The sequence below is a fragment of the Myotis davidii genome, unplaced genomic scaffold (assembly GCF_000327345.1).
Source record: "Myotis davidii unplaced genomic scaffold, ASM32734v1 scaffold1286, whole genome shotgun sequence".
Lineage (NCBI taxonomy): Eukaryota > Metazoa > Chordata > Mammalia > Chiroptera > Vespertilionidae > Myotis > Myotis davidii.
In genome coordinates, this window is record NW_006296619.1 from 708,778 (window position 1) to 729,980 (window position 21,203).

General features: G+C 38.5%; 1 protein-coding gene across 4 annotated transcripts in view; it reads left to right on the top strand.

Annotated features, from left to right (window-relative positions):
• ZFP91 (ZFP91 zinc finger protein) overlaps positions 1-19,964 on the top strand; it is a 31,806-nt gene extending 11,842 nt beyond the window's left edge. The window contains exons 1-10 of one of the 4 annotated variants that reach the window (XM_015569360.1): positions 4,850-4,943; positions 8,101-8,313; positions 9,185-9,221; positions 10,089-10,187; positions 10,968-11,102; positions 12,329-12,379; positions 12,744-12,822; positions 14,318-14,432; positions 15,846-15,945; positions 16,286-19,964. In XM_015569360.1, the coding sequence (XP_015424846.1) occupies positions 4,874-4,943; positions 8,101-8,313; positions 9,185-9,221; positions 10,089-10,187; positions 10,968-11,102; positions 12,329-12,379; positions 12,744-12,822; positions 14,318-14,432; positions 15,846-15,945; positions 16,286-16,796 (1,410 nt within the window). In that variant the 5' untranslated portion in view covers positions 4,850-4,873 and the 3' untranslated portion in view covers positions 16,797-19,964. Of the gene's footprint in view, positions 1-4,849; positions 4,944-8,100; positions 8,314-9,184; positions 9,222-10,085; positions 10,188-10,967; positions 11,103-11,742; positions 11,872-12,328; positions 12,380-12,743; positions 12,823-14,317; positions 14,433-15,845; positions 15,946-16,285 lie in introns of those variants that run through there. The other 3 variants (XM_015569359.1, XM_006772091.2, XM_015569361.1) reach the window with 3 other exon arrangements.
• Positions 19,965-21,203: the final 1,239 nt, after the last annotated feature.

Below are 21,203 nucleotides of genomic sequence, written 5' to 3' on the forward strand. Positions count from 1 at the left end.
GGATAGTGCTTTTGTTTTCCCAGGAATAACCAGTTAGCTCTTCTACTTGGAGGAGCTGCCCCAGGAGAGAGGAGCAGGACTTTCCTTCAAAAACAGAGAGGATGAGTGAGAAGGAAAAGGGAATATAGTCAATAATATTGCAATAAGTTCATACGGTGAAAGATGATTACTAGAATTAGTGGGGTGATCACACTGTAACATATACAGATGTCAAATCACTATATTGTACACCTGAAACCAATATAACCAATATAAGATTGTATACCGACTATACTTAAACTAGAGGCCTAGTGCATGAAATTTGTGCATGGGTAGGGTCCTTAGGCCTGACCGGCAATCAGAGCAGGTGGGGTCCTTCTGGCTGCCGGCCGGGGCTTCCTTTGTTCCGTGCTGCCCCCTCGTGGCTATTAGTGCACATTATAGTGAGCGATTGGACTCCCGGTCGAAATCCCCAGGGGACAGTTTGCATATTAGGCTTTATATATATAGATAATCCACTTGATTTATCCATTCATCAATTGTCCACTTTATAGCTATCATGAATAATGATGCTTTGAATATTCATGGAAAAGTTTTTGAGCAGACAAATGTTTTTATTTCTTTAGGGTAGATATCTAATACTGAAATTGCTTGATTGTATGGTAACTGTATGTTAAATTTAAAAAACTGCAAACATTTCCATAGTGGCTGTGACACTTATGTCCCATCATCTATAAATGAGGGTTTCTGTTTCTTCATAATTTTCACCAATTTTTGTTATTGCCACCCCACTATTCTCTCAGGTTAGTTTCTTTAGGATGGTGGGGAAGGAACATGGTAAGACGAGTGAATTCCATAAACATGGGCCCATTGCTGTTTTTCATTTGCTGTGAAGTCATTTCCTTGATCATAAGAAGTGCTGTGTGGAATACCATGAGTGTGGATGAGGTATTCTCTAAGTCCACAAATGGTTTTAGCAGAAGGATTGTGTGTAGGGGAGGCACATACATATCCAGAGTGAGTATCTAATCCAATATGAACAAAACACTGCCACTTCCATGATAGAAGTGGTCCAGTGTAATGAGCCTGCCTGTCACCAGGAATGGGGCCATATCAGGGACTCAGTGTTGGTCTCTGCCTTTAGCTCATTAGACTATAGGTAGCAGTAGCTATAGGCAGTTTTGCCTTGGTGTGAGATCCTGGATTTGGTTTTCAGCAACCTCAACTCTGCAGCTATAGGAGATAAGGATTTCTTTCAGATCATTTATGTGATACTTGAATTGGGAATTTGAATCTGAGCACATCTTCACCTTTCCCCACTTTATCCAGCACAATTTAGGAGTAACAGGCCAATCTCATTATACTTGTTAGTTTGAAGTGTTCTAAGGGATCAAATACATGATCAACTTGGCCTCATTATTAAGTATTTAATTGGGAGTATCCATTGTTGATATTTTTGCCTATTTCTGTTGTCACATCATAAAATGGACTTTGAGAGCTCACTTTATTACTGGAAATACTAGTCGATTTAATGCCTTTAAATCTGATCAGCCCACAGAACCTATTCAGAATCTCTTAAGGTTCTCTTCCTTTGGAATCACTTTCAGCATCAGTCTGTTTTAGGGTTCTTCAGAGAAACAACCAATGGAATATATAGAGAGAGAGAGAAAGAGAGAAAAAGAGAGAGATTTATTTTAAGGAATTAGCTCACATGAAGGTGGTGTAAGAGCTGGTGTTACAGTCTTGAGTCTAAAAGCCACAGGACTGGAAGCTCAGGATTTCTAGTTGAATTCTCGAGGCCAAATCCCTTTCTTTGCTCTTAGTGCCATCTACATTATGGAAGATAATTTATTCAGTCTACTGATTTAAATGTTAATCACATCTAAAAAATATATTCACAGCAACATCTTGACTGGTATATGACCCAATACCTGCACATTATAACCTAGCCAAGTTGACACATAAAATTAATCATTACACTCATATTCTTAATTTTGGGCAAGTTTTCTGTTCTTTTTGCCTAATTTCAAAACTCTTCTTCAAGGTTTTAATTTTTGCTATTTTTCCCCCCCAAGAGCTTTTTTTTCCCCCAGTGTACTTTTGTTAAATATGGGATGGGGCAAAAGTTAGATTTATGGTTGTTTGTATAGAAAATAATACAATAATAAATTATAATACAAGAATAAACTGTTTCGTGTATTCACAACTGTAAGCCTACTTTTGCCCAACCCTGTAGTATACTGTTTTTATCCAATGGTGTACTTGCCTCCTATTCTAGGATATGTAAAAAACATGTTTTTCTGTTCCCTGAATTGCCCACTTCTTCTGTTGTTTTTCCTGTTTGTTTATTTAACCTCTGATTAGAGATTTTCCTCAAGGTTCAGGTGTTCTCTAACTTTCTTTTGATTTATTTTTTATTTATTTATTTTTTAGAGTAAAGTACTAAAATGCTGATTTGAAGATCTATGTATGCACAGTTTTACTCAGTGGACACTTATAACTTACATGTCCAAAATGAAACACACTCTCTCTATTATTTCCTCAAAACAACAAAAACACCTGTCTTTTTCTGTGAATGCTCCCACCATCCATCCTATTGTTTTTATGTCATAAATCTAGAAACCAATTAAATCCATGATACCTTTCTATCTCCTGTTCCTTTATGAAGTCTTTGTCTGGTTTGTCTCCTAAGTATTTCACATATTTCTAATTCTTTCCATCTCCCATGATATTATTCTTTATCAAGCTATTATTCATTGCCTAGCTAGCCCAGTGGTTGGCAAACTGCGGCTCGTGAGCCACATGCAGCTCTTTGGTCCCTTAAGTGTGGCTTTTCCTAAGCCTTAGGAGTACCCTAATTAAGTTAATAACAATGTACCTACCTATATAGTTTAAGTTTAAAAAATTTGGCTCTCAAAAGAAATTTCAGTCGTTGTACTGTTGATAATTGGCTCTGTTGACTAATGAGTTTGCCGACCACTGGCCTACCCTATTGTAGCAGACTTTTAGCAAGTCTCCATGAATCTACTCTTACCTACCTAAGTCATTCTCCCACCTGCAACCAGAGTGAACATTAAACCAAATCTGATCCTGCCTTTCTACTTAAACTCTTCCCTGGCTTTCTGTGGCTACCTTTTTTATTAGAATTTTTCGTGCCTCTTCAGCAGCATGTTCTCTCTGTTCCAGTCATGTTGGTCTTATTTTCATTTTCCATTTCTTGACAATTACATGCCTACTTTCTCCTACTCTGTCACCCACCCATCTACTCAAGAGTCCAGCTGTATTTATTCAAACTTAAATGTTAAATTTTGAGCTAATTGTTAGCTATAGAAACCATTCAGTTATAACATGTTTTCAGATTGGTAGTTTCAAAAAGCATCCTTTCACCTTCTCAGACCTATGTCTAAGCAGTCTTTTAATGTGTTGAAGAGACTGAATGTATTTACCTAATGCCTGTACTTTGAAAATAAGTGGCACTAGTTTGTGATTCTAATTTATCTATAGAAATTTTGCTAATGCTCATTAATATTTTTTCCTTTTAGTGTTCCTGTAGCTGTTGTTTGCTGGGAATAAAATCAAAACATAGATGTAGTAAATAGTGAATCTGGTGACTGTAACAAAAAAGAAAAAATCTAATTTAAGAATTAACACACACATATACACAGTCTTGTTGATTTAAAAATGAACAAACCTGCGCAACTCGTGTGTCTCAGTGGTTGGGGGTCGAACCACAAACCAAGAGGTCACTGTTTCAATTCCTGGTCAAGACACATGCCTGGGTTTCAGACTCAATCCCCCTAGGAGCGTGCAGCAGGTAGCCAATCGATGGTGCTTCTCATTGATGTTTCCATCTCTCTAAAAATCAATAAAAACATATTTCAAAAGAGAATAAGTCAGATAGGAATGTACAAAAAAAATCTGGTTTTTATGCTGGGTTTTAATTAAAAAAAAATTTCTTCCATTCTGTTTTGCAACATAACAAAAAAATGCATACAGTTTTAGATTAAAATTCACTTTTATAGAGTAACTAGAGGCCTGGTGCATGAAAGTTGTGCACAGGTAGGGTCCCTAGGCCTGGCCAGCGATCAGGGCCAATCTGTGGGGCAACTGGGGGGGTGATTTGGGGGCCCCTGCTGGCACCCGCCTTGGCTGGCCTGGGGCCTGCTGAGCTGGGGGCAGCTCTTGCATTGAGTGTCTTCCCCTTGGTGGTCAGTATGCATCATAGCGACTGGTCATTCCAGTTGATTTGCATATTCAGCTTTTATTATATAGGATTCTTGTGATCTTTTAGACCAGTATATTACATAAACAGGGCCCTCTCTTGGCACTCAAACCTAAGGTTGGGTGAAAATGAATCAAATCTGAAGGAAGCCCTGGGCCTTTTTTACATGGTTAGATGTATTATATGAAAAAAACATAGACTTTGGACTTATATACACCTGGGTTCAAATCTCAGCTCTAATTTTATATGTGAGCCTAGAGAAGTTGTTACTACTTGCTTTCTTCAACTATAAAGGTAAGAATAATAACTACTTGACAGGGTTATGAAGACTAAATTTAGAAAGATGAAAAATAAATATATTGCCAAGTACTTAACCCGTATTTAAGATTTGTTAATTTCTCAGAGGAAATGTAAATATTTAGAAGACCTTTACTCCAACTTCTTCCTAGCCTATCAACCAACCACTCCGTTTCACCCAATAGTGTCTATGTTAGCTTTGTAATCTTGAAGAAATCGTTTCATTAATCTTCAGTTAGAAAAATGGGGCAACCTGGAGGAGGACCAGATCGTATTAGAATGATCCTTCTACTAAGTATTTTATCATGATGAAGTGGCTATCATCTTTTGGATTTTAATGAGTTAGGTTGCTTTGAAAGAATCTGTTGCTGTAGGATGGACATAAATCACTTACATTTCATTTTTTGCTACCTACAAGAATTAGGAGAAACATTACCTGCCAGTAGTAAGTACTAATTAATATCTTTTTGTCTAAATTCACACTATCAACCATTCTTACGTTGTCCCTTCATCCTCTTTCAAGAACATGGTTGTATTCACTGTGCCTGCGTGTTTAGGCATTGGCTTATCTGATGTTGTCCTTCACCTAGGCCCATGGTCAGCAAACCTTGGCTCGCGAGCCACATGCGGCTCTTTGGCCCCTTGAGTGTGGCTCTTCCACAAAATACCACATGCGGGCATGCACGTACAGTGCGATTGAAACTTCGTGGCCCGTGTGCGCCCACATGTGGTATTTTGTGGAAGAGCCACACTCAAGGGGCCAAAGAGCTGCATGTGGCTCGCGAGACACAGTTTGCCGAGCTGCAGTTTGCTGACCACTGACCTAGGCTACTGTGGCTTTTCTCTCTTTTTATTACTTATATATCAGGAAGCCTCCTCAGATAGCTGCTATTATGAGAAACAACTAGTAATTGCCTTTGAAGTATCATACAGAAGAAACTTGGTTCTTATTTTCAAGAATTATTCATGTTTTAGCATTCATTAGTACTTTTTTTTTTTAATGTTAGCTGGATAGGTGGGTAGATTTATTTGTGTCTTAGTTTTTCCATTTAACAATGTTTTTGCCAATAATTTCATGTCATTTTTTACAGATTTCTCTATACAATATCTTACTAATACAGCCTGGTTTATTTAAACACTTTCTTGTTGGTGGAGGGTTAGGTTGTTTTCACTCTTTAGTTATATAAACAATAGGGGTCCAGTGCATGTATTTGTGCACCTTGAAAGGAACTGTGGGCTGCGAGGCTGCAGTAGGCACAGGGGCAGGTCTCGGCCCATCCTCCGCACCCCCGCCTGGCCCCTCCTACCGTGGTCCCCGCTCCGTTCCCCTGTCTGCTGGCAGCCCTGCTTCCTCTGCCACTGCTCCCATGCGCTGACAGCGCCACCCGGCTCATGCCCGCTGACCGTGCAGAGCAATTGGGACCAGCACCATCAGTGGGTGCAAGCAGCAGCTTCTGCCCTGATCACCACCCAGGAGCAGAGGGAGGTGGAGAAGCCCTCAGGGGCAATCAGGGCCAGTAGCCTTCGCTCGCACCCACTGATGGCACCAGTGATTGGGACCAGTGCCAGGCAGGGGGTGCAGATGGGGCCAGCGTTGGCAGTGGGTGTGAGTGGTGGCTCTGACACCAGCAGAGTACAAGTGGGGCGGCAGCAGGTGCGAGCACCGGGTGGGACTGCGGCGTGGGAGTAAAGCATTTTTAGTAACCACCACCCCCACTCACCTGCTCCACCATCCCTCTGCAGCCAAAGCCTGCCATGTTCCGCACACGCCCCCTGGTGGTCAGCACACAAAATAGCAACCAGTTGTTCTGTTCCACTGTTCAGTCTATTTGCATATTAGCCTTTTATTAGGATGCTACAGTGAACCTCCTCTTGCCAGTTTATTTTCCTTGGGTAGATTCTTAGAAGTATAATGGCTGGATGTATTTTGGACTTTCCCTGTAGGTGACTAATATTTGTCAGTTTCTTGTATAGTCCTCCAAAAGTATTACCATCTGTAAGAAATTTATCTTTTATATATATTACATGTGTATTTGAGATGTCAAAATTCATATAACCAGTCCCTCCCTGATATTTAGTTTTCTACTCTTGTACTACCAAAATTAGTGTTAGGATGACTATATCTAAGTCATTTTATAAGTGTGATTGCAGTTTTGTAGGATAAAGTCCTAGTAGTTAAAATTAACGTGAAATGGTGTGTGCATTTATAATTTTGATAGATTTTGCCAAATTGTCCATAGAGCAGTGGTTCTCAACCTTCCTAGTGCTGCGACCCTTTTAATACAGTTCCTCGTGTTGTAGTGACCCCCAATTTCATTGTTACAAATTGAACATAAAGCATAGTGATTAATCACAAAAACAATATGTAAATATATATGTGTTTTCCGATGGTCTTAGGCGACCCCTGTGAAAAAGGTCGTTTGACCCCTAAAGGGGTCGCGACCCAGAGGTTGAGAACCACTGCCTTAGAGGTTTTGCCAATGCGCATGCCGTTGTCATCTGTATTAGAATGCCAGTTTTCTTACAGCTTTGCTAATACTTAGTGTGTGGTCAAGCATTTGGATCATTGCCAACATGATAGGAGAACAGTGGTGTCATACTGTCATTTTCATTTGAGTTTTCTGCTGTTATGAGTAGATTGAGCTTTTCTATTTGTATGTTTGAAAGCCATATTTTATGTTTATGTAGTCAGTTGTATTAGTCTTAAGACGTGAAATTTTGTACTATTCTTAGAAAGGCCTTTTTTATTTTGAAATTATTAAAGGAATCTTCCATAGTCGAAACAGGCTCACTTTTAATATACTAACTTATATAGAAACAACAAACTACTCTAGGTTTGAAATCCAATTTCTAATGCTAAATTTTTATTGCATATTGTGCAGACTGGGGTGACCCTCCCTCACCTATTCTCCTTTTAAAGTATGGGAAAAGTATAGGGTAACAAGAATCAAGGGAAGCATTCCTATTAAGGAATTTCTTGGTTGTTAAAACATCTAGAGCTATGATTCTTTCTTTCTAATGCCTCTGTACTTTTTCAGTCATCTTTCTGGGATCACTCACTTAATTTAGGTTCTTTTGTCTGAGATCTAAAAGTTAGAATCCATGAATTAAATTACTTGGGTATATTTCATATACTCCTCTAAGCATTCCACTCTTTAGTAAAGAAGTATAAAGTTTTTTTTCATTAAAGAGATGATAGTAAGATAAGTTTTATCTGCTTTTTCTCTCATTTTATTGTTTCTATTTTGTTTAAAAAGCTGAGGGGTTTTTTTTCTCTGAAAAAAAAAAAGATGTTTACTGTGCTAGTTGGTTTGGGTCCGTGGAAAAAGCATCAGCTTGTGGACTTGAAGGATCCCGGGTTTGATTCCGTTCAAGGGCAAATGCCCAGGTTGTAAGCTCGATCCCTAGCAGGAAGCAGCCAATCAATGATTCTCACTCACCACTGATGTTTCTATCTCTCTCTCCCTCTTGCTTCCTCTGAAATCAATAAAAATAAATATTTTTTAAAAAGTTTACCTTCTTGACTGAATTTACGATAGTAGATATACAAGGATAGTTTTTGGTTAACTGTCAACTTAAAAAAGAATGATGTTTTCATCTAGATCCCAAGGAAGAGAAAAAGGAAGAAGACGATTCTACCCTCCCTCAGGAAGTTTGCATTGCTACAACTAGGCCTAGCCGGGGCTGGCGCAGTAGCAGCAGGACATCTGTCTCTCGGCATCGGGACACAGAGAACACCCGAAGCTCTAGGTCCAAGACTGGTTCATTGCAGCTCATCTGCAAGTCAGAACCAAATACAGATCAGCTTGATTATGGTATGGGGCAAGCAGATAATGGTTATGTAAGAACCAATTGTCTGTTGGTTTTAAATGTAATGCTAAACATTTACCAAAACAGCTTAACTTTCAGGGGTAGGTGTGGTTATATAGGAAGGGTTCTTTTTTTGACAATGTGGACGAAAGGGGCCACATGCTGATCTGACCAGCTCAGGGAAGGCCTGCGTGGCAGTCTTGCAGACTTAGAGACCTAAAGTTAGCACAAAGGATGGTCTGAAAATTAAACTGAAGTAAAAGTAGGTATGGTGGGCAGTTAGGTCCTAGGCCGGTACCTTCACTCCCAAGGTCAACCTTTACCTTAACTGAGCCTATCTGTCTTTTTGCATCTAGGATAACATACCCTTAAAGTGTCTGGGTAACTTGTAACTTTACCTTTTTCTGGATCCCTTGGGGTACAACCAAATGTGCTGGGCGGGCACCAGGACAGATACCACAGATTCCTTCATTATCATGTTAATTGTTCCTGCACCCACCTAAATATGTGTCCATCATTTTACTTTTTATACAGTCCCAGGGGTTTCCCCACTTTGCTTTCTCCCACCTCCTTAATCTAGCACCACTGAATTTCATGTAACCCACCTACAGCCCTCCTTTGACTACAATGTATAATACAGATGTAACCCGCCATTCTCTAGAGCATTACCTCAATTCCTTGAGGTTCTGCTTCTGGCATATGTCGACAGTTTGGCTCAAATTCACAAAAATTCTTTACAGGTTTCAATGTTTTTTTATGTTAACACAATTTGCAGATATTCTCCTTTTGCATGATTACCTTAGGCAGCAATTTGGTCTCTTAGCTGCAGGGAGAAAACTACATAGGTAATACTTTGTTTTGGCTTTATTTTTCCAGAAGTTGCAGAAGAGCATCAATCTCCAGGTGGCATCAGGTAAGAAACATTTCATATTTCATCCCTTGGGAACATAGAACACAGTCACATTAAATTCTTAAAGTTGTTTTCTATTTGAATTTTGAGCTATAACAGAGAAAGTAACTTCAGTTTTGGTATTTAGTTTAAATCCCACTTTGTTGTTTTTAATCCTCATCAGAGGATATTTTTTCCATTGATTTTAAGAGAGAGTGGAGGGGAGTGGGAGACAGGAGAGAGAGTGACGAAAGAGAGACACATCTATTGTTTGCCTCCTGCACGTACCCCAACCAGGGCCGGAATTGAACCTGCAACCCTTGACTGGAAATTGAACTTAAGATCCTCAGGCCAGGGCTCTAACCAAGCACCTGCCAGGGCCACTTTGTTCTTGATTAGAGCCTTGACCAGGTAATCGTAGTTATAGAGTTCAGAAACTATTATCTCAGGCATCTTCTATGTTCTGGTTTATTCCATGCTTGGCACCAGTATGAAATGAGGTTGTTTAGACCAGGGTTTTGAAATGTTATCAATATCTTTGGAGGTGAGTCACGTGGTTTTTATTCTTTTGTGTGTTGATAGGTGTTTTTTGATACAACAGATTACTAAACATAGTATTATGAAGTCAGTTGGATTTTAGCCCATCAGAACAGTCATCACCTTGCCTTTGTTTAATAAAGTAATAGCATATCTAGGATTTTTAGTTACATTTTTTTCTTCAGGATAGAGCAGCTAGATGCAGTTCAACTAGATCATAAGGATAAAAACTTACTGTAAATCTTTGGCTATCTCCAAAAATATTTACTTAATAATATATACTAAATTAGAAAATCTCCTCAGATTCAATCTTTACAGCTAGAATTTCTAATCTTATTTGCTTCTTTTTAGTAGTGAGGAGGAAGAAGAAGAAGAAGAAATGTTAATCAGTGAAGAGGAAATACCATTCAAGGATGACCCAAGAGATGAGACCTATAAGCCCCACTTAGAAAGGTATGTCTCATTTTACTCTAGACATGTCAATGAAAAATAAGTTTGGAAAGCACTGTTGCATGTTTTTATTTTGGCTTGTTGCCAAACTAATGGGTATAGACTTAATTTTATATAATTTATTTATTTATAAAATATTTTTATTGATTTCAGAGGAAGGGAGAGGGAGAGAGAAATAGAAACATCAAAGATGAGAGATAATCATTGATTGGCTGCCTCCTGCATGCCCCCTACTGGGGATTGAGCCCACAACCTAAGCATGTGCCCTTGACTGGAATCAAACCCAGGACCTTTCAGTCCACAGGCCGATACTCTATCCACTGAGCCAAACCAACTAGGGCTAGACTTAATTTTAAATGGATAATTAATTATGCACTTATTTTGCAAATCTAACATTCTTAATTACCCCTCATAAAACCCTTTCTTCCATTATAGAACTTTACTTTGATTATATCCATATTATTATGATGTTTGCATGTTTTATCATAACAAGATATGAATTGCTTGAATACTTGGAATTTTCTGCTTTTGATTATCTTTGTAACTATAGTGAGATTTCATTTTAGGGCATCATTAGCCTTGAGTGGAGGTCATCCCATAGACTTGAAATATTTGTTATTACTTTGCTTATGAGGAATGGTTAGCTGGAAATCACATTTTATGAGCCAAGGATCATCATTTTATAATAAATCCATGATAACCTCAGGCTTTACCTTGTTATCAAATTTTCCTTGAAAGGATATTTTGCTATATGCCAATGTTGAAATGTATTTGTGCTTTCAGGGAAACCCCAAAGCCACGGAGAAAATCAGGAAAAGTGAAAGAGGAGAAAGAGAAGAAAGAAATTAAAGTGGAAGTAGAGGTAGAGGTGAAAGAAGAAGAGAATGAAATTAGGGAAGACGAGGAACCTCCTAGAAAGTGAGTGAGCAATTACTACTAAAAATGGAAACTTAACATTGTGAAAGCACGGTGGAAATAAAGGTGGGAGTGTGAGGGGAGATGTTGACATATACATATAGGGTGGGGCAAAAGTAGGTTTGCAGTTCTTACGGAAAATAATAAAATAAATAATCTATATATATAAAAGCCAAACAACCGTCCAACTGTTCGTCCGGTAGTTATGACGTACACTGACCACCAGGGGGAAGACAGCGCAGGAGCAGAAACCATAGGTTTGGAAACATGGAACAGGCTGATGAATCTCAGAGGGGAGGGTGGGAAGAGATTAACAAAAGATCTTATATGCATACTAGAGGCTCAGTGCACAGATTCATGCACCAGTGAGGTTCCTTAGCCTGGCCTGCAGGGATTGGGCTGAAACCGGCTCTCCGACATCCCCCAAGGGGTCATAGATTGAGAGAGGCTCAGGCCAGGCTTAGGGACCCCACCAGTGCATGAATCCATGCACCGGGTCTCTAATACAGTAATAAACTGTTTCCTGTACTCACAACTGTAAACCTACTTTTGCCCCATCCTGTATTCTTGCCTTGAGCAGCTAACAATTGTATTGCAGAGACTCTTCTCAAAAAAGCTTGAAAAGTGTAATTCAGAGGCAGAACTTAAAGACATACAAATGAATAGGCAAGTCAGTAAATTATAGGGATGCAGAAGGAGTAGAACAGCAAGGAAAAGTATGGCAAATGTGGATCTTCAAAAGAAGGGCAAATGATGTAATAACCTTGATCAGGTAAAACCTTTCTTGTCTAGTAACCATTTCTCGTTGCAGCAGTAAGATTTTTGTGTGTTTAGGCTTTCTGGTTCTAGTGCAAGGAGACTATAGTTTATATATTTTAGCGTTTTTTTAGATAATAGATTCTTTTATTCTACTTTTTAAATTAATATTTAAGTGGTATACTTTTCACTGAAACAACTCTTCAAGTAGTAACCTTGAGGTTTATCCAAATCTTCTGTAGTATTGTATAGTTTATGAACAGTACATTTTTAACTTGTGATGCAGACTTTTTGGAAAGTAAAATTACTTGGGAGTGAAATCTTGGTTTGGTTTGCCAGATATGTTTGTGACTTTATATATTCTGCTACCTGCTTCTTTGGCCTTGAGTATATATGTCTTCAGCCGTCCTTCACTCAATAAATTTCAATCCAGAATATGTGTATAGTTTACTCTCTTTTTTTTATTATTATAGGAGAGGAAGAAGACGAAAAGATGACAAAAGTCCACGATTACCCAAAAGGAGGTGAGGATTTGTACTCCTGTGTTTTACCTTGTTTCTGGTGGTAGGTATTTTACTCACATATGCCCTTATAATAATGCTGCAGGAATGGACAAAAGCAACTTTATTAATGTCCGTGATGCAAAGTTACTATGTTTTTATTTCCACTGCAGGATCTGAGTGTTTCTAAAAATCTTAATACTTTTTTACCCATTGAGGGTATGGGATTTTAAACATTTTGCAATTGCTGTTTACTTCTAACAAATTATATGGAAACTATAATGATAGTATAAAGTTGCTATTTCCTAATAGTGCAGTTTGAGTTGAAGGTCACTGGGCAGACTGTGTCTTCTTCTGTTGCTAACTTTTCTCCTACATGCTGATTTAGGAAAAAACCTCCAATCCAGTATGTGCGTTGTGAGATGGAAGGATGTGGAACCGTTCTTGCTCACCCTCGCTATTTACAGGTCAGTGAAGTTGTTGTGTAAGACAGCCTTCCGGGTTATGTCCCATTGCTAATTTAGCCCTCAAGCTTCATGGGACTTTAGAATGTGTGATTTTGTGTAAGCTTTATCATTAACATACATTGTCAAGAAAAGTCTTTATTTAAGCATAAAATTAGTTTACTCATTGGTTAAAAAAAATGAAGAAGAAAAGTGTCTAAGAACCTGAGCCCAAATGGAGGATTTTCCTTAGAATCTTTGAAAATTCCAGTGTTTCCCATTATAGTGCAAATATTTTTTATATGAGATTATTATAATGACACACGAAGACAAAGGAGAACAGATTTTATTTTAATGTGTAGTTTTAAAAAATAAATTTAGTAGCTCAAACCAGTGATTTCTTGAATACTGTTTAAAATAAAATTTAAAATTTTTAGTTTGCGACGTTTTTTAGAGGTGAATACGTTTTAAAAAATATGAATAAAGATAATAGCTTATGTTTAGGTGTCACAGAAAATCTGTAAATGAATACAAGTCACTAAAGCCTAGGAAATGCCTGTTTGATATTTAGTTTAGCAGCAAATATAACATGAGATTCAGGCCTTACTTTCTGTTTCTGGTTCGTTACAATAATGATAGCTAGTGTTCTTGTGCTATGTGTCATTTGCTGCACTAAGCACCATGCACCATGCAGTATATGATCTCTAGATCCTTACAATACTACAAGACAGCTGATCTCCATTTTACAAATGAGAACTAGAGCTTACAGTATTAAGTGCACATCTCCTAAGATCTGGGGTCCTCAAACTATGGCCCGCGGGCCGTATGCAAATACAAATTTGTATTTGTTCCCGTTTTGTTTTTTTACTTCAAAATAAGATATGAGCAGTGTGCATAGGAATTTGTTCATAGTTTTTTTTTTTTAAACTATAGTTCGGCCCTCCAACGATCTGAGGGACAGTGAACTGACCCCCTGTTTAAAAAGTTTGAGGACCCCTGCCTGAGATCATGCTGTTAGTAAATGATAGGCCCTGATTGGAATTCAAGTGTATTTCTGTAGCCTATGTTCTTAACTATATATATGCCCTCGTTAAAAAGTTTTGAGGATCCCTGCCTGAGATCATGCTGTTAGTAAATGTTAGGCCCTGATTGGAATTCAAGTTTATTTCTGTAGCCTATGTTCTTAACTATATATAAGCGACCTGAATGACCAAACGACCAATTGACTGGTTGCTATGACATGCACTGAACATTAGGGGGCAGGTGCTCAACTCATGAGCTGCCCCCTGGTGGTCACTGTGCTCACACGGCCAGCCATCCTCCCACGGTCCCTCCCACCAGCCAGCTGGCTGAGGGACCCCATCCATGCACAAATTCGTGCACTGGGCCTCTAGTTTGATTATATAGCCTCTCTATCCATATACAAAGTATTTGATTTTTCTTCAGCAGTTTGACTTAGCAAAGGATCAGATATCTGAGAAGTTTTCATTTTTATCTCTCTACACTTTTACTGTTTTAGCACCACATTAAATATCAGCATTTGCTGAAGAAGAAATACGTATGTCCTCATCCCTCCTGCGGGCGACTCTTCAGGCTCCAGAAGCAACTTCTGCGACATGCCAAACATCATACAGGTACTTTCAAAATAAAATTTTTCAGCAAGAATATAAATGCACTGTACTTTTAAGTGCAGGTGGTAATTATATTCTTTTTCTAACATAAATCTTAGGAGAAGCTATAGTCAAATATGAGAGAAAGGTGGGAAAGTAAAATGTAATGAATTTTACAAGAGACGGCATGCTGAATCAGCATCTGCATTTAACCCTTTGCGGTTGTTTGTCTATTCTCAGCCACCAAAGTTTTTCTACCGTTCTGGTCGTATGTCTGCTCTCAGCCACCACAGCAAGGAACCGTACGAATCTTAACTCTATTCATTTATGTATCAGTTCATAATTTCTCTGAAAGTTCTTAAGTGTCTAATCGACCTTGTCACGAACCAAAACATTGCCGCGACAAATTGGAGATATCGAAACTCAATATAAACAAACGTGGTCGTTCCACACTCACCATGCAAATCACCGTGGCGAGTCAGTCGCCTTTTGAGAGTGAAAAAATCGACAAGCTTCAGAGATACTTAGCAGAATTTCAAATAAAGCTTAGTGGCGTAGTTCCAAAAAAGAATTAATAAATCTTGTTTATCCTTCATCATCTTGCATGTTATGTATCACTGCTCTTTCAATGGAAATTAATTCCGACCAGTACGACACCCATGTCCAAATTTAATACGACTGCAAAAGGTTAATAAGGTCCCTTGGCGGTTTCTAAGTACATTCAAGCTTGAGAAAAACTTGGCTCTTCTCCCTACTTAATTTTAAAACTGCTTGGGATGAAATATAGGATTAATTTTGTTATTCTTTGCCTTTTAATTTATCTTTGTGTTGTCACTCTGTTTGTACTAATTTTAAGTGAAAGACAGAAAATGTACTGGTCATTCAACAAATGGTATTAAGCATCTGTTTGTGCACTCTCTTGTGAACCAGTGATGAAGAAATAAAGTATGATGCTCCTTTGCCACATAGATTCCACACCATGTTATCAAATTCATCAAAAATCCTGTGAAATTTGAAGGGCTTGTGAAATGGCAGAGGGTGGTACTTGAATGGTGCAGGTGATGTGGGGTAGGAGAAGAAGGTAAATACAGGTACTGTGCTGTATATTTGATAGCAGCAATTCGAGAGAAGTATAAATCGTTTATCTTTATTTTTAAAGAATAAAATCCATAAAAATGCAGTTGTTTACTTACCACGCAATTTATCCAAGATCTGGATTGCTGGTAAAATTAAGATTAGGATTTTAGTTTTCATATATTTCTGTTGGTCTTTTTATTTCATTCTAAATTTTTGTTTATCCAATTTTTATACATTGAAGACAGTGTTGCTCTTACTCTGAATTGACCTGCCCAATCATCTGCTTGCTTACTGTAAACTAGGAAAAAAATACTTAGAGGGTTTCTGAATGGAACACTAACCACAGTTTTTTCTTTCTAGATCAAAGGGATTATATCTGTGAATACTGTGCTCGGGCCTTCAAGAGTTCCCACAATCTGGCAGTGCACCGGATGATCCATACGGGCGAGAAGCCATTACAGTGAGTATTTATTTATTGGTAAACATCTGGGTGAGAAGTATTTATTTACCCCATTTGAGGCTTGGCCCCTTTATAAACACTTTAGCTTCTGCTATTCTTTACTTTTACCAAATTGGAGTGGGTATGGTTTGGGTGAGCCTACTTAGTGAACTTTTTCTTTTGTTGTTTAAACAAACAGAAGAAGTCAGATTAGCTTTCCATCTGGTAACTTTTTCTAGCCTCTCACAAGAAGTGTATGTTACTCTGTTGCTTATGTATGTGATCTCTAAATCACACCTGACTTTGAATAAGAACTCTTTATTTCTCTATCTGATCAACCATTTTCTTTTCTTCTCCTTAGATGCGAGATCTGTGGATTCACTTGTCGGCAAAAGGCATCTCTTAATTGGCACATGAAGAAACATGATGCAGACTCCTTCTACCAGTTCTCTTGCAATATATGTGGCAAAAAATTTGAGAAGAAGGACAGCGTAGTGGCACACAAAGCAAAAAGCCACCCTGAGGTGCTGATTGCCGAAGCTCTGGCTGCCAATGCAGGCGCCCTCATCACCAGCACGGATATCTTGGGCACTAACCCAGAGTCTCTGACACAACCTGCAGATGGTCAGGGTCTTCCTCTTCTTCCTGAGCCCTTGGGAAACTCCACTTCTGGAGAATGCCTCCTGCTAGAGGCCGAAGGGATGTCAAAATCATACTGTAGTGGGACGGAACGGGTGAGCCTGATGGCTGATGGGAAAATCTTTGTGGGAAGCGGCAGCAGTGGGGGCACTGAAGGGCTGGTCATGAACTCGGATATACTCGGTGCTACCACAGAGGTTCTGATTGAAGATTCAGACTCTACTGGACCTTAGTAGAAGGGAAGACTTTAGGCACTGGGACAGCTCAGACTTTGTATTTAAAAGATAAAAAGGACAAAAAAAAATTTAAAGCATTTAAGATCTAGTAAAATAACTGAAGGGCCTGCTCTTTCCAATGTGGATCACAGCACACACACATATATCTACTCTCTCCTCCTCCTGTCCCCTTTATAAAATTGATGTTGCCTTTACCAGAAAGGTAGACAAAAAACACAAAGCTTTTAAAGCGAGGGTTATCCTCATGCTCGGTTCCAGCCAGGCAAACTTTCTGCTGATTAGCAGATTCCCTTTCCCAACCTGTAAATCTTACACGTCCTGGATCAGCTTTTAACTCTTAGTAATATATACTGTCCTATAATTCCCTTCTCCTCCTTTACTGCTGCCCTATGGTCTGGCTTCTACCCACTGCAGCACACTTACTCTCAAAGTATCATATAATTCTAATCTCTGGAGGCTGGCAGCTTGACTTGGCACTTTAGGGCCCCTTAGCAGGGTGAGCTGTTAAAACAGCACACATCTCTCACCCCCTTTTCCTCCGTTCCTCACCTGGTTTCAGAAAGGAAGGATACATACATGGGGACCACTTTGACCCCACCACCTCAGTCCTCCTCCCAACACCTTTATATGGCTCTCAGTGGTGCTCACTTGCATGGAAGCAGGCTCCCAACAGGGAGGGGACTGCCCTTTACATGGTCCCTTTGACCATACGACAGGGCTGCATATCAGTGAGACAGAAAAGTCCCAGTTTAATGGCAGAAATTTGCACTTTGAACATGTGTGTTTTTGTGTTGTGGAACCTGAGATTTTTTTTATTTATTAACGGAAAGTCTGATTTTTTTTCTTTTTTTTTGTCTTTGTTGCTATATTTTGTGGGGCTGGGAGAGATTACATTATTCTGACATGGGGTCCTTTCCATAAGAGGTACTTTTGAAGGGAAGATAAAAGGTTGAAGAAGCACAGCCAGCCTCTAAAATCATAGCTCTCCAGTGGCCTTGAAGCTGGTCCTCAGCACTAAAAAAATCACTACAGTAGCTTAGTGCTTTTTCAGAAGCCTTTTTAGGGGAGAATGTTATATTTGTGGTCATTAGTGCTCTGTGAGTTTTTAGAACATTGAGATTTAGGAATTGTGAGGGGATGAGGAAGGTTGTTCAGGGTCTGAATTACAGATACGAGATTTTCTCTTGTGAATTTGTTTTTGTTTTTATTTTGTCCCCATCATTTCTTTACACATACCTCCCTATTGGCCCAACTCTGGCCCCTTGCTTTGTGTTTGTTTTTGTTTTACTTTATCATTGGTTCATTCCAGCTCCCGATTAGTGAAGGACACTGCCAATATTGAAGGAATAGTCTAGGAGCTGTACAAAATAAGTCAAAGAAAATGCTCTTGTTTTGTTTCCTAAATTTAGTAACACTTGAGAAGAAAAAAGACTTCAATAGACAAAATTAATGTAATAATAGGTTTGGCTTCCACCTGAAATCCTTGGAATTACCACTTCCCTTGAAATGGGGATTTTCATGGGATGGATTGCTTATTACTGTGTGTAAGTTCGTAACTCTCAGAAGACAAAAACCTATTTGGGCTCATTTTTAGGGAATTAAAAGGGCAATTTCTGACCTGTTTACCTCAGAAGTTGGAATTCAAGGCTTGCCCTATGCATTGTTTGTCAGAAATGTGTGATGGCTGTTGGAAAGAATGAAGTTTTGCTGAGAACAAAAGGAACAGCTTGTTTTTCACAAACACTAAAACTACAAAGTTTATCAATTTTCTCTTTTGATTTTTTTTCCCCAAGAAGAGGGTAACAAAATGTCATCTCTGAAAGAGGCTTACTTGACACCCACGAGTCTCCATGGCTGGGATACCAGGGAGTGGGGAGTGAGACACCTACAGTGCACAGTCTTAAATGCACTATTGTTTCTCTTCAGCATGTGGCAGCATTGCCATCCCTCCAGTGTGGGGGTAGAAAGGAATACGGATAGAAGGGATGTAGAATGTGCTTTCCTGCCCACAGTAAGGATTTGGAGTTGACTTTGGTATGTTGATTAGATATGAAAATATATATGACTGACTGGGTGGGTCTACAACAAAGTTGTTCTCCCCTCACCACCCTCCCCCATAGAAGTCTGTTTTGTACTGTTTCACTAGCTAACATCCATTCCCCATATTTACCTTTATCTTTGTTACATTTATTTTACCCTTTGTGTCCATAAATTACATCTTTGGTAGTTAGCAATGAGATATTTTAGCCATGTACATGAAAGCAAACTGCATTAAAAAAAAATCTTCATGAGATAGAGGTAAATATGTTCTCACACTCCTTTCCCTGTCAGAGTTCTAATAATTGAAACTATCTGTTCTTTCTCCCTTGTCCTTTTCATTGCTACCATTTGCCTATAATATGCTTCAATAAATTATTATAGCAGTTTGCAATAAACTTTTAAGTATTTTTCATGGACTTTATCTTTTTCCTTTTGAGATGAGGATGCTAGCATAGGAAAGAATTGGTGTATGTACTGGGCCCTCTTCCCTTTTTCTTTTCTGCTTCTCATGCTGTTTACTTGTCCTTCCAAGGAGCTCTTTGAATCTTAAAATTCTGCATTTCCTACTTCTAGTCAATTCTGTTATCTTTTTCCCCCACTGCATATTCTCCATCTTGAATTGGCAATTCTAGATTCTGAAAATGTAGTTGAGATACAAGCATTATTTCTGTGCTTCCCCCTTGTTTGATTGCCCAGGATTATTTTGCATAATTGAGACCTAATATGCTTCAGAAAGTTTAGATAAACACTGGCCAGGATTACTGGGAGTAAAAAATATATATATTAAGGTATGGAAAGGCATCCACATAGAGCACTTGAACCTCCTTTGTACTTGTTTGGAGAAAAAAATATAAAAGAGTGTATTAAATCTGAGGTTATTACAGTCTGGATGTTTGAAATTCCATTTTTCTCTCCTGTCTTTTTCCCACTTACCAATGTACTCAAGAAGATTAAAAAATTGTAATGGATCAATTTAAAATATTTTTATTTCCTTAAAGCCTTTTTGCCTATTGTAATGTGCAGGACCCTTCTCCTTTTATGGGAGAGACAGGTAGTTACCTGAATCTAGGTTGAAAAAGTTATGTAAAAAGAAATTATAATAAAAGGGATAATCTGCTTTTCAAATTCTTGTTTTCTCTTAATCTAGGTAAGACATATCCAAAATAAATATGTAAAGAAGAAAATAAAATTGTCTTCATGGAAGCAACTGGTCTTCCTTGGTTGTACTGAGTTACAGTTGTCCCAGGGTGAAACAATTGATGCTGCTAAATAAGAAAACCAGGTGCCCTCGGAGCAGGCTTTATGTGGCAGATACTGTTTGCTCTGTGGAAAATCGGGGGGTTAACTTTTGACTGTGTTTAGTTCTTGATTTCTAATGCTGATATGCCATGTGATCAGTTGGCAAAGTACTAACTTTAAAAAAAAATCGTATCCTTTTACCTATGTGAAAGACTACTGTGTCAGCCAACCATGCTTCATTTCTTTCTCTTGTTTTCCTCTTTTGTTCACATATGGACATTTGCCCTTGAGAAGGCATGTTTCAATTTAGAGGCAATGTCTATGATAGGAAGTAGTGAAAGCTAATTGATTCATTTGAAGTTGAGACTTGCAACTTCTACCAATTCGCACCATCCTCTAACCTACTGAGTTAAATGCAATAGAATAGCAACTCTACAGCTGCTTTGAAATTCTTTTGCCCTCATTTCAAAGCCCAACTCATTATCTTATTTAGTTAAGAAGCATGTGGTATAACTGTGATAAGGAAGAAAAAGAAAAACGTGTTGTCACTTGAGTGAGGCTGCCTTAGTAATGTTACCCTGTCAGGGTTGGGTGTTTACTGTCCTTTGGAAAAGAACAGGCCTAAACAGTATCTTCCTCATCCTGGAGCTATGAGGAAGGCACTGTGATTGAGATCAGAGATGCCTTCTTAGCTAATTTTTAATCAAATGTAAATTAACTTTAAATACTCCGATCCTAAAAAAAGGATGGGAGTAAAAAGCTGTATTTATTTTAAAGGACCTTTTTCACATAAACTTACTTTCTTGGACAAAATGTGAGCTACCTAGACAATGAAATTGAAAAGTCAGTGGGAGAAACAGATACAGAATCAAAGACCTACATTTAAATTTTGAGCCTAAGTTATTGTATTTTGTGTTCATAAGTTTTTTTTATGTAAGATGAGGTAAATAATATTTATCTCAGAATCATTCTGAAGAGCAAAGGCTTTACAGTCTTGAGCAGTGTCTGGTCCAGGATAGGTTCTTACTAAATCGCAGCCATATCAATAATAATGAATATTATTGAAGACTTTACCAAGCCAAAAAGAAAAAGAAAAGGACATGGGGAGCACAAGGGAGAGTGGTA